General features: G+C 58.1%; 1 protein-coding gene across 1 annotated transcript in view; it reads left to right on the forward strand.

Annotated features, from left to right (window-relative positions):
* The first annotated feature begins 264 nt into the window (after positions 1-264).
* PTPN23 (protein tyrosine phosphatase non-receptor type 23) overlaps positions 265-13,247 on the forward strand; it is a 17,141-nt gene continuing 4,158 nt past the window's right edge. Inside the window, exons 1-19 of the mRNA XM_085317799.1 lie at positions 265-375; positions 1,221-1,348; positions 2,606-2,682; positions 3,647-3,696; positions 4,167-4,298; positions 4,923-5,003; positions 5,677-5,808; positions 6,038-6,085; positions 6,868-6,924; positions 8,543-8,601; positions 8,894-8,973; positions 9,215-9,329; positions 9,916-9,981; positions 10,465-10,610; positions 10,972-11,286; positions 11,785-11,939; positions 12,155-12,306; positions 12,613-12,792; positions 13,082-13,247. Coding sequence (XP_085173925.1) covers positions 265-375; positions 1,221-1,348; positions 2,606-2,682; positions 3,647-3,696; positions 4,167-4,298; positions 4,923-5,003; positions 5,677-5,808; positions 6,038-6,085; positions 6,868-6,924; positions 8,543-8,601; positions 8,894-8,973; positions 9,215-9,329; positions 9,916-9,981; positions 10,465-10,610; positions 10,972-11,286; positions 11,785-11,939; positions 12,155-12,306; positions 12,613-12,792; positions 13,082-13,247 — 2,250 coding nt within the window. The remainder of the gene's footprint in view (positions 376-1,220; positions 1,349-2,605; positions 2,683-3,646; positions 3,697-4,166; positions 4,299-4,922; positions 5,004-5,676; positions 5,809-6,037; positions 6,086-6,867; positions 6,925-8,542; positions 8,602-8,893; positions 8,974-9,214; positions 9,330-9,915; positions 9,982-10,464; positions 10,611-10,971; positions 11,287-11,784; positions 11,940-12,154; positions 12,307-12,612; positions 12,793-13,081) is intronic.

Here is a 13,247-nt window from a genome sequence, read left to right on the forward strand (position 1 = left end):
CTTCTAAAAAAACAACTTTGAACCTGGGGACCCCTGTGATTTCCCCACTCCTGCCAGTCAGTTGCCTAGGGCACAAGGAACTGGGGGAGCTGGTGTGGAGCTGCATGTGCCATCCCTGGGCAGTGTATCTCTGCCAGCCTAGACACATACGTGGGAAAGCATCTACCGGACCTGCTACAGGGACTTCTCCTGATCGTCCTTGGAGAGCCTCTGACTGTGGTTTTAGTTTGGGACTGGGAAGACGGCTCTTGGTAATGCTGTTCAATGGAGCCAGGCTCTCACCACTCTCTCTCCCTCCAGTTTGTCCTGAAGAACTATGGGGAGAACCCRGAGAACTACAACGAGGAGCTACGGAAGCTGGAGGTGCTCCGGCAGGTAAGCGTGGCGCTGCCTGCACAGGGCCCTGTGCCCGTTCTCGCCTGGACTGCAAGCGATTCGGGACAGAGCCCACTTGGCAAGATCTGAGACATCTGAACCRGGGAAGCTGCTGGTAGCCGCTTCTGGAGCAGCGAGGGGGGATGCAGGTGCTCTCCGGTGCTGCGGGCGCGTCTGCTGGCTCCTGTTGATGAGAGCTATGCTGGAGCACCGTGGTAGCTGCTCCCATTCCTCAGCATCACACCAGTGGCCTGAGGACAGGGTTTTCAGCAGCCGAGTTGTCCCGTGGATTCCTGGAGCTGATTCAGGCTTCTCAAGGTGTGCGCGGAGGTTAAGTGTTAGGGCTCCTCTGTGCAAGAGCTCTTGGCCTTGGAAAGCCTCCAGGGAAGACGTGACGGTGAGAAGTACGCACAGCGGTGAGACAGAGCTGTTTGCCCGGCAGTCGGAGAGGGCTTTATGCTCAGGCAGGTACTAATGGGGCAGCCCTATATTTCCCTTTCAACGGGCTGTGCAGGGCTAGGAAGACTGTAATCCATCTCTGCCCCGACAGGCCTGTGGATTGGCAGTCATGGGAGCTTTCTTCTAGAATCRGAGATCCCGTTCCTCATCTGCTTCYCTGAATGTGGCTTTTCTTTCCCTTGAATGCGAGTCCCGGGTTAGGTGGAAGGAACTGCTTAGTGCAGTTGGGCAGAGGCAGTGGTAGCCTCCAAGGAGGCGCCTGCTCCTGCCTGGAGACCTCGCTGCAGGCTGGCTGAGTGCTAGGCACTGCACTGCCTGGCCTGGAGAGCGACCTGTAAGTGTTGATCTTGTCCCTGGGCTTGATTATTCTTCTCCTGCTCCTGCAGAGTGCCGTGAACGTGCCCAGGGACTTTGAAGGCTGCAGCACGCTGAGGAAGTACTTTGGCCAGCTCCATTACCTGCAGAGCCGGATCCCCATGGGCGCCGAGCAGGAGGCTGCAGTTCCCATCGCGTGGTGAGGACAGCAGTGGTCTGGGGCGGAGAGGGCCTCTTCCCTCTCGGCTGTGGGCCTGCGGCAGGCCCTCGGGGAGTCCTGTCTTGCCATTCCCTTCCTCGCAGCCCCCTAGGAGGTGGGCTGGTGGGCCAGTCTGCTGCTTGCCCGCTGGCCATAGTGCCTTGCAGGGAGCTGAGGCAGGTGCCTCGTCCCTATGTGCTCGTTTACCTGCCCGTTCAGGTCCCTGTAGCCGCTCTTGGCCTGCGGCTTGTTCCTGCTGCATTCTCCATCCTCCCCTTCCCACTGGGAAACTGCTCTGTGCCACCAGCTGTCAGAGCTTCCCCATCSTCAGCCTGCTGCTGAAATGAGGAAGCTGGCCCAAACCGGACCAACTTCTCCTGCTTCACCTTGCATGTCCTTCCCGGGAGCTGATACATTCTGTCCCTGCTCCACATRTTTCCCTTAATCTGTTTCAAAAACCTGTTTGGGGAGAGCTGACTCTGCTGTGCAGAATGCCCCATGTGTCTGTGACAAGAGCGGCCAGGTCTGCGCCCCTCGGGCCTGGAGGCTGGTGGGGAGAATCTGCCTCTAGGAAACCGTTTGAGAGCAGTGTAATAACTGATGAGGTGTTTTTGTTTTGGGGGATTTTGTTTGTTTTTAATGGTGCTTTTTGGCCAGTGGCAGATTTCCCTGCTGCTGAAATGCAGCTGGCTGACTGGCACAAGGATGTCMTGGTAACGGGACCCTTTAGGGAAGCGGCATCCTACCCTGGAGGTTGGGGTGGGAAGTCTAAGCTGAACCCTAGGGCAACACGAGGCAGTGGCTGGCTCTGAGGCGATGCAAGACCGAGCCAGGGCAGTGTCACCATGCAAGGTGAGGGTGCTGTGGTCCCCCCCGCACGGCAGAGTGGCTCGGATGTGTGTAAATGGGGTTTCTGTGCGTGTACAAAGCCTGTGGGGAGCCTGCTGCATGGAGATGCAGAGTCCTGCCAGGTCTGCACACAGCAATGTCAGGCTGGAGGGAGAAATTCGGACTGCCAAGGAGTCCTTTAAGAGACGCACGTGAAGCCAAAACCTTCCTTGGCAAACCCTGCCTTGCTGATGGGGCTCCCAGGTGAGGACTGGGCCCATACTGCCACAGTGCAGTAACTCTGAATGCTCTGGCCCTGTCCCCCTTCTCCAGAGCTCTCCCAAAATGCTCCTTCCCTGGCACGTAGCCCATGTATAGGAACGCTGCTAACTCCATCTATAGCTGGCAACCGGGTGTCTTTCCTTACAGGACTGAGATCTTTTCGGGTAAGACGGTGACTCACGAGGACATCAAGTATGAGCAGGCGTGCATCCTCTACAACCTGGGTAAGGTTCTGGGAGGCCAGCTGCCCTGTTGGTCTGCGTGTGGCTGGGCACGAGGGATGCCCTTGTCTCTGCCTGGGTCAGGCTGTGGCCATCTCTCCCAGCGTCCTGCTTGCCCAAACGTCAGTGGTGGGTGTGAGAACAGCAAACRTAATGCTTGTGCCCCAGTGCTCTCTAGCCTCTGACACCTCGGAGCAGGTGTTTTTTTGTTTTTTTTTTTTTTTTTTGGTAGGTCCCAAAACAAGTCCACACTCGGTCCCAGACACTGTTAGTGCAGCTGAAGATGTCTCCCTCCATGGGATTGAAGCTATGCCTTTTGCTGCAGCTGAGGAGCTGACTGCTCTCTCAGTTGAAAATGTGTGGAGCAAAGTTGATTAGCTTAAACCCTGCACAGCACAGGGCCATACGCTGGGCAGCCAGAGACAGCGTGGGCCAGCACGGTGCCAGGGCCAGCTCCCTGAAGTTGGTAGAAACCCGCCCGTTAAACCAGGGGGTGTTGGATGTTTGCTCTTCAGTACTGAGGGTTTGTCTGCAGCTTTTRTGTGTTGATGTGTCGGATGACTTGTGTGTGCAGCCTTTCTGCAAGGTGCTGTGGCGCACGGGTGCCATGTGAGATGGACGTCATGAGTGCTGCAGTTCCCAGCACCCTGGGGGCTTTGTGCGAGAGCAGGTTCTGCCGGGGTGTCTGTGGCCAGGTTGGCACCTTTGGCGAGTACCAGCCTCTTGGTTTTGTTCTAAGCTGCTCTGCAGTGGCCTGCACTGCTGCAGCCCCATTCCACAGCGCCTGCCCCTCGCTGGGAGATGGTTGGTGTCTCTGGAARTCCTAAGTGATTTAAGCTCTACCTGTACAAGATGTCCACTCTTGGTCATAGGAGCCGCRGACTGGCAGAGGGGCTTCAACACCATGCTTTGGACTGGTCGGAGGGCGGTGKTGGGCATGAGCTCAACTCTGTTCCTGTTTCCGCAGGTGCGCTGCACTCCATGCTGGGCGCCATGGACAAGAGGGTGTCCGAGGAGGTAACGAGCCTAAAATGCCCTTCTTGTCTTCCTTGGATGACTTCTCTCCCTTGCAGTTAATAGCTGCAAGCTGAGAGCACTAAGAGTTTCTTCTTTGTAATGTGTAATTACAAACCTCTCTGTCAGAGACCAGCTCTGAGTGTCTACTGTGATTTAAGTATTGATGTAGAATGTCATGAGAGGCTGTTGCTCATGATCTTCCTCCCACTCTCACCACTTAGGACCAGGAGGAGAGAGATCTGGCACAGCGTTCACATACTGTAGCTCCTCATGGACAGTGTCTGGGCACAGCTGCAGATGTGTGCAGSCTAGAGAAAGCACCAAGCTATCCAGAGCTTTCTAGATTCAAACCAACCCTGAGAGGCCCCAGGACCCACCTCCAAGCTTTCGGCAGCGGTGGGCACAAGCCTGCTGCTTGGCTTGTGTGCAAGTGGCCTGTGCAGTCCTAACGTGTTCTTCTGTCCACTCAGGGCATGAAGGTTTCGTGCACCCATTTCCAGTGTGCTGCTGGGGCTTTTACATACCTGAGGGATCACTTCACYCACTCCTACAGCGTAGACATGAGTCATCAGATCCTCAACCTCAACATCAACCTCATGCTGGTAGGGAGTGGGCTCTGTCTCTGCTGGGGCACTGGTCATGCTGGGATGGCTCCTTGCATACCTCAGGGACAGCTGATACCTGAATGGGAGAGGAGACATATTTAGGACTTGGTGTTCCTCACTGACTGAAATTGGAGTCTAGCTGCTTGGAGGTGGACATGAAGCTTTGCAGGCCTGTGGCAAGGGCAAGCAAAGGAGTCTGGATMGGGGGAATGAAGTGTGGCCGTTCCTGAGAAGAAGGCTTGGGCAGGAGCTGGAAGTGGTCAAATAAGAGTCATTTCCCTTTGACCTTCCTTTACCGTTTTTGCCCCGTCTTGGAGGGTGCCCTGCAGTCAAGGGCTGCCTTTGCGTGGCTGTGCCCRTTCCCAGGAGCTGTGCTACCTGTCCAAGCTACTCATGGAGCAAGGGCTGTCTGGCCCTGGTGTCACACGTGGGCTKTTGTCTGCTGGAGTCCAGGCTGCTGTAGGCATGGGGCAGTGGCTCTCTCCCAAGCCCCATAGCTTCTCAARAAAGCGGCCACAACTGGTGAATGCTGCCAGAGGTCTAGGCCTAGGCTGGGTACAGGAGGGGTTTCCCGGGGGAAGTGGATGTGGGGGAGGCGAAAAATTYCTCTCTCTCTGGCAGGGGCAGGCGCAGGAGTGTCTCCTGGAGAAGTCCATGCTGGACAACAGGAAGAGTTTCCTTGTGGCCCGGATCAGYGCCCAGGTGAGCTGCTGGATAAATCTCTGCTGCGCCAACCTCTCGCTGCTGCTGCGTGAACACTGCCTGTTACCGAAAGAGCCCGTTCCTGCTGCGTGCGGGAGTGACGCCCGGGTTTGGGAGCTTGGCAGGGAGTGCAAACCCTGCACCGCAGCAGCGCTGCTGTGTCAGTCCAGTTAAACAGCAGTATGAGGGTGCCCCTGTCTCCTCACACTCTGAACCAAACTACGAGCTCCTGAAAAAAGGAAAGCGTTGCAAAGACAGTAGAGTCTTTGTCTGTGGCCTAGTTCAGATGAGGTCCTCAAGCTCAGCCCTCCCAAGGGACTGTGCTAATAGCAGTCCTGAAGCTGTGCCTGCCTGAGATCCTCCTTACATAGCCTGTGCTTTAGGTTTGCTCCGGCTTTTGAATTTCCGTGAAGAACACACATTTTAAACCCACCATGTGGGGCAGGTTCAGCACAGTGATGTAAGTATTCCCTGGTTCTGATTCAAAATTCATCGACAGGAGTATCTGGCAATGGTTTTGTGAAAACTGGGTGACCTGAAGCCTTGGACGCAAATACTATTGCCAGGGAATCCTCCTTTGCCTCGCTGCTCTTGATTTGAACTGGGATCAGGCTTTCTCTRGGGCTTCCAAACACCAAGGAACCCTGGCAATTCCTCTATGTCTCTGTCGTAGGTTGTAGATTACTACAAAGAGGCCTGCCGGGCTTTGGAAAACTCAGAAACTGCTTCACTGCTGGGAAAGATCCAGAAAGACTGGAAGAAGTTGGTTCAGATGAAGATCTACTATTTTGCTGCTGTGGCCCATGTAAGTGGAGAGAACAGGCTCTGTGTTGGGGTGCTGCTCGGCTGTGACCAGGACCTGCCCTTGCCTCCCACCCTGGCTGACAGCTTGGGCTACTCGCCCCCACCGTGGCGTCTCACCACGATACAGCTGACAAGCAGGCTCTGGCTGTTCTGTGGAGTTTTACTGCCTTTTCCAAAGATCTCCTYCTAGATAAGAAGTTCTGATGTTGCTGATGCGTGTTTTGTTGCAGTTGCACATGGGAAAACAGGCCGAGGAGCAGCAGAAATTTGGGGAAAGGGTAAGCAGAACCGTGTTGACTCGTCCAGTCTAGTCTGGGCTCTGGATCGAGGCCCTGCCCTGGGAGAATTGAATCCTGGGAGAGRTTGTCGTGCTAGTGACCTTGGGTGTCCTCAGTCCTGGAAATGTTTATAGGACCGTGGTGTTAGTGGTGTCCTGCCTCTTGGGAGTGTTTATGGATGGAGCACAGTKTCTCTGGGGCACAACACTGTGTGTGCAGACAGCCAACGGATACGCATCTCCTGAACTGCCAGCAGTTTGGTGCTGGCTCTGGTGGAATTAGGAAATCGGCACCTACTAGTTACCAGTCCTCGCAATTGGGGAGCACACATGCTCTAGGTGACCCTGCTGAGCAGGGAGGTTGGACTAGATGATCTCCAGAGGTCCCTTCCAACCTTCCTGATTCTGTGATTCTGTTGCTGGGCTGCCATTTCCCATGCAGCTCCCATGGGGGAATGAAGTTGCTAGGCTCACCCGGCACTGCCAGCCGCAGGGTTGGAGCTGAGCTGCAGCACCTATATCTCACCACTTCAAAGCAGCTCTGTTCGTGCTTGCCCGGTCCCTTTCTCCAAGTTCTTGACTATCCTGAGGGCCAGTTCCCTACTGGGGCTTGCTTGGAAGTGCCATTTGCCTGGGCCACCTMAGCAGGCCCCGTTGTACTGAGCGGAGCTGCAGTCCTCAGGGGCTGGCTGGCAACGTTCCTGCACAAAGCAAGGGCACCAGTTTCAGTGCCAGCTCCCACATCCCTAAAGAACTTTGACTTAATCTCTGTTCTCTCTGCAGGTCATCTACTTCCAGAGTGCTCTGGATAAGCTCAATGAAGCTATCAAACTGGCAAAGGTATATTGCTTCCCTACCAGGTAGTGGGGCCTGGCTTTAAAAACCCTTCAGTCYGTTACTGACTCTGGCAGCTGCCCTCGGGCACAGCTCTCTCACATCCCCGCTCTAGGAGTGGTACCCAGGGAAGAGCACTGAGGCTGCTGGCAGTCTTGGTGCAGAGCCATGTTGCCCCAAGATCATCGTACCCTAGGGAGCTGGCAGTGGTGGTTTTGTCAAAAGAGATGATAGAGGAGGCCAGTCCGGGGTCTCTGGGGTGAGGGGCTGATGTGACAGGAGGAGCAGAGGCCTGCGGGTAGGGCATGCTCAACTGTGCTGCTCTGAGGCAGGCACAACCTCTTCCTTAAGGTATTTTTAAAATTGTCTGAGAGCACTTGAGCAGCTCCAGAAGGGCTCTGTGGCTRCAGTGCTCAGCTTTGTCTTGCTGCTAAACCCCCCACAGAGCCCTTGGTGTCAACTCTGTGGTGCTCTGGATACAGAGGATGGTGCTGCAGTGGGGTCTGCACGTGAAACCAGGGGGCACTGAAGAGTCAGGGCTCCTGGAGATGTTTGGGTGTCTGCCCTATARCTGCAGTGTCTGGAGCATACGGGACACAAGGAGAGATTGGACTGGGATAATGTGGCCTGGAAGCTGCGTGGGGAGCAGTCTGCACCAGTCCCCAAGGGTGTCCCTTGTGTCTGTCTCTCCTGACTCTTGATGCCTTGCTCGGCACTGSAGAAGTTACCTCTCACTTGTGTTTGTGCTCACTGCCCTCTCCTCAAATTCTCGATTGAGTGTTTCCTTCCGATGCCGCTCTGAGGGCTGCCCATATCCCGTAGCTCCATGGGACAGCAGCGCTCCCACCGGGGCGTGGAAAACCTGATTTAAATCTCTCCAGTGCTTGAACCGATAGAAACCTCCATGTCTCCTCCCCGGAGGCTGCCTGAGCCCCCAGGGCAGTGGGGCTCAGCTCCTTTCCCTCGGGCTGTGGGTCTCCTGTTGCTCAACAGTCCCTTGGGTGTGCAAGACCTTGGAGGTCCCATTAGTACAGCATTCCTCTGCAAGCACTGGGGGAGACCACGTYGTCTGCTGCGTGGGCCTTGGCATGGGGCCAGGGAGGTGCAGTTTGGCTCACAGGGACAAGGGGGAAGAATTCAAGCCACAGTGTCTCAGAGCAGCGCTGGGAGCACCCGTTTCTGTATTAATTGCAGCCACTTTACTGGCACAGCCTGTGCTGACCTTTTCTCCTTGAAGTCTTGCTGAAAGCTCCAGGGCTTTACTGGCCCTGGGTAGTGGGGGCAGCAGGCAGGCTCAGGTGGTAGCGATGTGGTATTGTAGGAATGACGTTGTGGGGATGTCACTGTGGCTGGGGAAGAAGGTGCAGCACTTGCCTCAGCAGGAGCTCAGGGTTCCCCATGTCAACAGCTGCTCCAGTGAAGGTCAAAGCTTTGGATGCGAAGCCGAGCGCAGTGCTGGGAGCCGCTCTCTGTGCCGGCAGACCACGAGCCCTTGCTGGTTGGCAGGCTGCTGGCGCCCAGGACGTGCCTGGGCTGTGACCACTGCACCCAGGGCTGGGGTTGGCCGCTTGGGCAGCAGTACCTACTGCCTGGCCTGCGCTGACTCACTCTGTCGCTTCTCTAGGGCCAGCCGGAAACCGTCCAAGAAGCCTTGAGATTCACCATGGACGTGATTGGTGGCAAGTGAGTCTGCACAGGGTATTCCTGGGTGTAGCTGTCCCCTCTCTCCAGGGATCGGAGGTATCTGCGTGGTCAGAGCAGCTGAGGGAACAGCTTTGGCATGGCAACATCCCCAGTGCCCTTGATGTGCTGCTGCCTGAGGCTTTTGGGACATGTGGCTGCTGTGGGAATTGCTCTTTGCTCTCCCTTGAGCCAGTCCAAGAGGGACAGGGCCCGACCCCACTGGGAGTAGGCTGGGAAGCTCRGGGCAGGGCCTGCTCCTCACCAATGTGGGAGGTTCACTTCTTGCTTCCAGGTATAATTCAGCCAAGAAGGACAATGACTTTATCTACCACGAAGCTGTGCCTGCCCTGGACACCCTGCAGTCAGTYAAAGGTGAGCCCGGGCAGTGCACTCTCCCGAAAGCCGTGGTCCCTGGTGGGAGAGGGGCATGTGGTAGTGAGCAGTGGAACCGTTGGGCTGGTGGGGTCTTGTGCCGTGATGTCCTGCCCTCCCTGGGACCTGCCAGGAGTGAAGGTGTTGKGCAGGAGGACCTGCCTTTGGCACAGAGGGGAGATCAGCTCCCCTGAAGAGATTTGAGAGTGTTGTGCGCGCGTGTTGTGTGTTCGATCGCCAGGTGCCCCGCTTGTGAAAGCCCTCCCTGTCAACCCCACGGACCCGGCTGTCACTGGCCCTGATATATTTGCCAAGCTGGTTCCCATGGCCGCCCATGAGGCRTCTTCACTGTACAGGTGTGTCCTGGGCCACGTGGTGGGAGGGCACAGCTCTGGCCAGAGCAGGGCACCCAGCTGGCTGGCTGCCCCAGCAATCATGGAGCTGGGGACAGCAGATCTCCGGTACCAGTCTCAGTACAGAGACTGTGTCCCAGCTCAGCCTTTCTGCAGGCCAACGGGAGCTGAAGGGGGCCAAAGCAGCCTCATCAGTTTTTCTGGAGGACCAACGACCTCCCAGAACATCCCCTCTGAGGATCTCCGGCTTCCCCATTGCCACCCCTGGGGGTGGCTGGTGCAGGKGGTCAGGGAGAGCTTGTCACAGAGCAGCTTGCCTTAAGGTGAGGCCAAGCTCAGAGGCTCCTTGTGGGACACCTGTGGGGTATCCGCTAGCCATTGCGTCGAGCTCCTGTCTAATGTGTGTCTGCTGGCACCTGGAGGAGAGCAGCTTTGCCCTCACTGTCCCAAAAGGCTACATGCACCAGGCCCAGCAAAGGCTTTCAAGGCTCTGGCTGCTTMCTGTAGGGCTTAGAGCACATGTAACTCGTGAGAGGAGACTTCCCAAGCACCTTCCCAGCACCAAAAGATTTTCTTTTCTCTGTTGTAGTGAGGAGAAGGCAAAACTGCTGAGGGATGTGATGGCAAAGATCGAAGCCAAGAATGAAGTGCTGGAGTAAGTGTGAGCCGTACCTGAACGGGGCCCAGGTGCCTTCCTCCCTACTAGGGGCCCCGGCACGAGGCAGCGATCCGTGCTTCCTGCAGCCTGGCACGCGGGCACCCTGCCTGCCCCCGTGCCAGRTTTCCCACCCGTGTCCCGTTACCAGCACGGGAGCCTTCGTGGCGCTAAGGGGAGCGCAGACATCTCTGATCTCTGCCATTCCTCCGCCCTCGTGCTGGACACGTCCAGGGCCTGGGCTGGCTGGGGAGCGGTTGGGCCTTTCCACCAGCTGGGGCCCAGCCGCAGCGACCATTCCTCAAATTCCTCTTGCGGTGGTTTGGGCTGTTGGCCATGGTAGCTCTCAGGGGTGAGGAGCAGCAGCAGCGCTCTGCCCTGCGGTGGCTGCCGTTTGGGCTGCATGGACCTGGGGAGCCTGGGGAGCCTCCTTGTGAACTGAGGAGGCTCTGCCACCGCTCAGGGGCTTCTTTCTGCCTGTAGCCAGTTCATGGACTCCATGCAGCTGGACCCCGAGACCGTGGACAACCTGGACATGTACAGCCACATTCCCCCCATCCTGATGGAGAAGTGTGCCGCGCTGAGTGTGCGCCCGGACACTGTCAAGAACCTGGTCCAGTCCATGCAGGGTGAGGGCAAGGGAACCTGCGGGGGTGCTGGGAGTGCTTGGCCCAGCCCCGCCAGCTGGCAGTCTGCGGGCATCTGCAGCAGCTAGCAGGTTGGGTGCCGTCTGGAGGGCAGACACACACAGAGCTGGGTCTCCTCAGCACAAGCGGGCCCTGAGCCCGACTTTGTGGCATGCCGGTCACAACACCTTTGCCTGCCTGTGCTCCCTGGCCCACAGGCCGGATTTACTCTATGGGCTGCTGCAACAAGGCCTGGCTTCAAGGCTGGAGCAGATGGGGGCATGTGAGATGGGCCCAAAGGGCTTGTGGCAGGTGTTGGTTCAGCCATTGGCCAGCAAATCCACCTCTGTGTCTCTGCCCCCAGTGCTCTCTGGGGTCTTCACTGACGTGGAGGCCTCCCTGAAGGAGATCAGAGATCTTCTTGAGGAGGACGAGGCTGAAGAGCGGAAGCTGCAGGAGCTGCTTGGGAAGAGCCCACCGCCGCAGGCGTCTTCTCTGTCCCCGGGGCTGGCTGAGGTCAGCAAGGAGTGCTCCAAGTACATGGAGGTGCACGAGAAGGCCAGCTTCACCAACACGGAGCTGCACAAAGCAATGAACCTGCACATCGGCAACCTCCGCCTGCTCAGCGGGCCCCTGGAGCAGGTCCGGGCCGCGCTGCCCTCGCCCTCGCTGACCGAAGGTGAGCCACACCGTGCCGTACCGTGCTGGGAGCAGGGGGCACTTGGCTCCGCTTGCAGCCGTAGGCTCGTGGGCTGCCGGAGGGCAGATCCGTGTCCACTGCAGTGGTTCCCCAGGGCTCCCCTAGGTGCCCTGTCTGTGTGCAGGACAACAAGGCTCAGACAGAGCCATCGTGGCATCAGCCTGCTGCATGGTCCATCACTGGCTGGGGTGGGGGCTTGTCCCTCTTTTTGGAGAAAACAAAAAATCTTGGAGATCCTGGTGTGGGGACGGAGGAGACAGCACGGATGGCAGAGACCCGGTACGGTCTCAGCGAACACTTGCCTTGACCACTGCTGTCAGGTGCTGGGTGCCCCAGGGCAGGCCGCAGACTGGCTCCTGCTGCCTGTGATTCCCTCTCTGTGGCTGTGGCATGTCCCGTGAGCGGGCTCGGGCAGGGGACCACGCGTGAGAGCTGGCAGGGTCCAGCGCAGCCCCTCAGTACTGCCCRTCTCCTCAGATGACAAGCAGGTGCTGCAGAACCTGAAGCGGATCCTGGCCAAGGTGCAGGAGATGCGGGATCAGCGGGCATCCCTGGAGCAGCAGCTGCGCGAAATGATCCAGAAGGACGATATCACCACGTCGCTGGTCACCACCGACCGCTCCGAGATGAAGGTAGGTCCTGAGCAACAGCAGGGCCAGACAGAGCCGAGACTTCAGCCTGGAGCCCAGTGCCACCTGCAGCACTTGTGAAAGYCCCTCCTAGCCCCTGCTTGTGCAGTACATCCTGGTCAGGGCAATGGGAAAAGCTCTGCTCCATCCCAGCCCTCACCCTGGTCCTGTGGTGGCATCAAGCACCCATGGTCCCTGAGATCCTTCTTTCTTGGCAGAAACTCTTTGAGGAGCAGCTGAAGAAATATGACCAGATCAAGGTGTACCTGGAGCAGAACCTGGCTGCCCAGGAAAACGTCCTGAAGGCCCTGACGGACGCCAATGTCAAATATGCAGCTGTGCGCAAGGCCCTGGCCGAGGTGGAGCACAAGTGAGTGAGCGGGTGGGCGAAGGGTGTTCCCAGGCAGGGTCTTGGTGTGTGAGAACAGCCCTCACCCACCCCCAGGGTGAGGCTGCCTGGCACGGGAGTGGGGTCACTGCTGGCTTCTCTAGTCTGTCCCTTGTCGTGGTCCAGTGCTGGGGGACCAGAATGTTAGTACTTCTCCTGCACCGGGTGTCCCTCCCAGGCGGGTGCTGGTGTTCCCTGGTCACCGGTGGCAGTGACCCACATGCCTGGTCAGGCATTRCTCCGTGCCAGCCCTCTGTCCCCGCTCAGCCCCGTGTCCCATCCCCTCAGGTGGAACACCACCGTTCAGACCTTGGTGGCCTCATACGAAGCCTATGAGGACCTGATGAAGAAATCGCAGGAGGGGAAGGACTTCTACACGGACCTGGAGGGGAAAGCTGCCAAGCTGCTTGAGAAGGCCCGGGCGGCCTGCCAGGCTGCCGAAGCCAACAGGCAGCAGATCTTGGAGAAGTAGGTGGTGCCTGGCACAGACGGAGACGGGATCCCATGGGCCCGAGGGGACCTGGGCCCCAGGGAGCACCAGGCTGGCCTTGGGGTTGGGGTCCAAGCCCCTGCTCGCACTGTTTGGGGCACAGCATGGCATGGTCCCCCCCACGCAGGGAGGTGGGGCTGAGCTGGGCTTGAGCGGTTTTGTGGCCGCTCCAGTCCCCGAGGGGGTAGACGGACACCCCTGACCAGCGCGAGCAGAGGTGGGTCCTCTCCAGGCTGCCCCACGTTGATTTCTGCTGCCTCCTGGCAGGGAGATGAAGAAGCAGCCGCCCCCTCGGCCCACCGCCCCCAAACCAGCGTTGCAGAAGAAGCCGTCGGAGCTGGATCTGGAGGGGGCCGGGGCGCTGGACGCCGGCGAGCTGCCGCCGCTGGGCGCGCTGGGGCTGGCGGACCTGCCGGAGGACCTGCGCAGCCTG

The sequence above is a fragment of the Rhea americana genome, unplaced genomic scaffold (genome assembly GCF_003343005.1).
Source record: "Rhea americana isolate MKP2758 unplaced genomic scaffold, rheAme1 scaffold_508, whole genome shotgun sequence".
Taxonomy (NCBI): Eukaryota; Metazoa; Chordata; class Aves; order Rheiformes; family Rheidae; genus Rhea; species Rhea americana.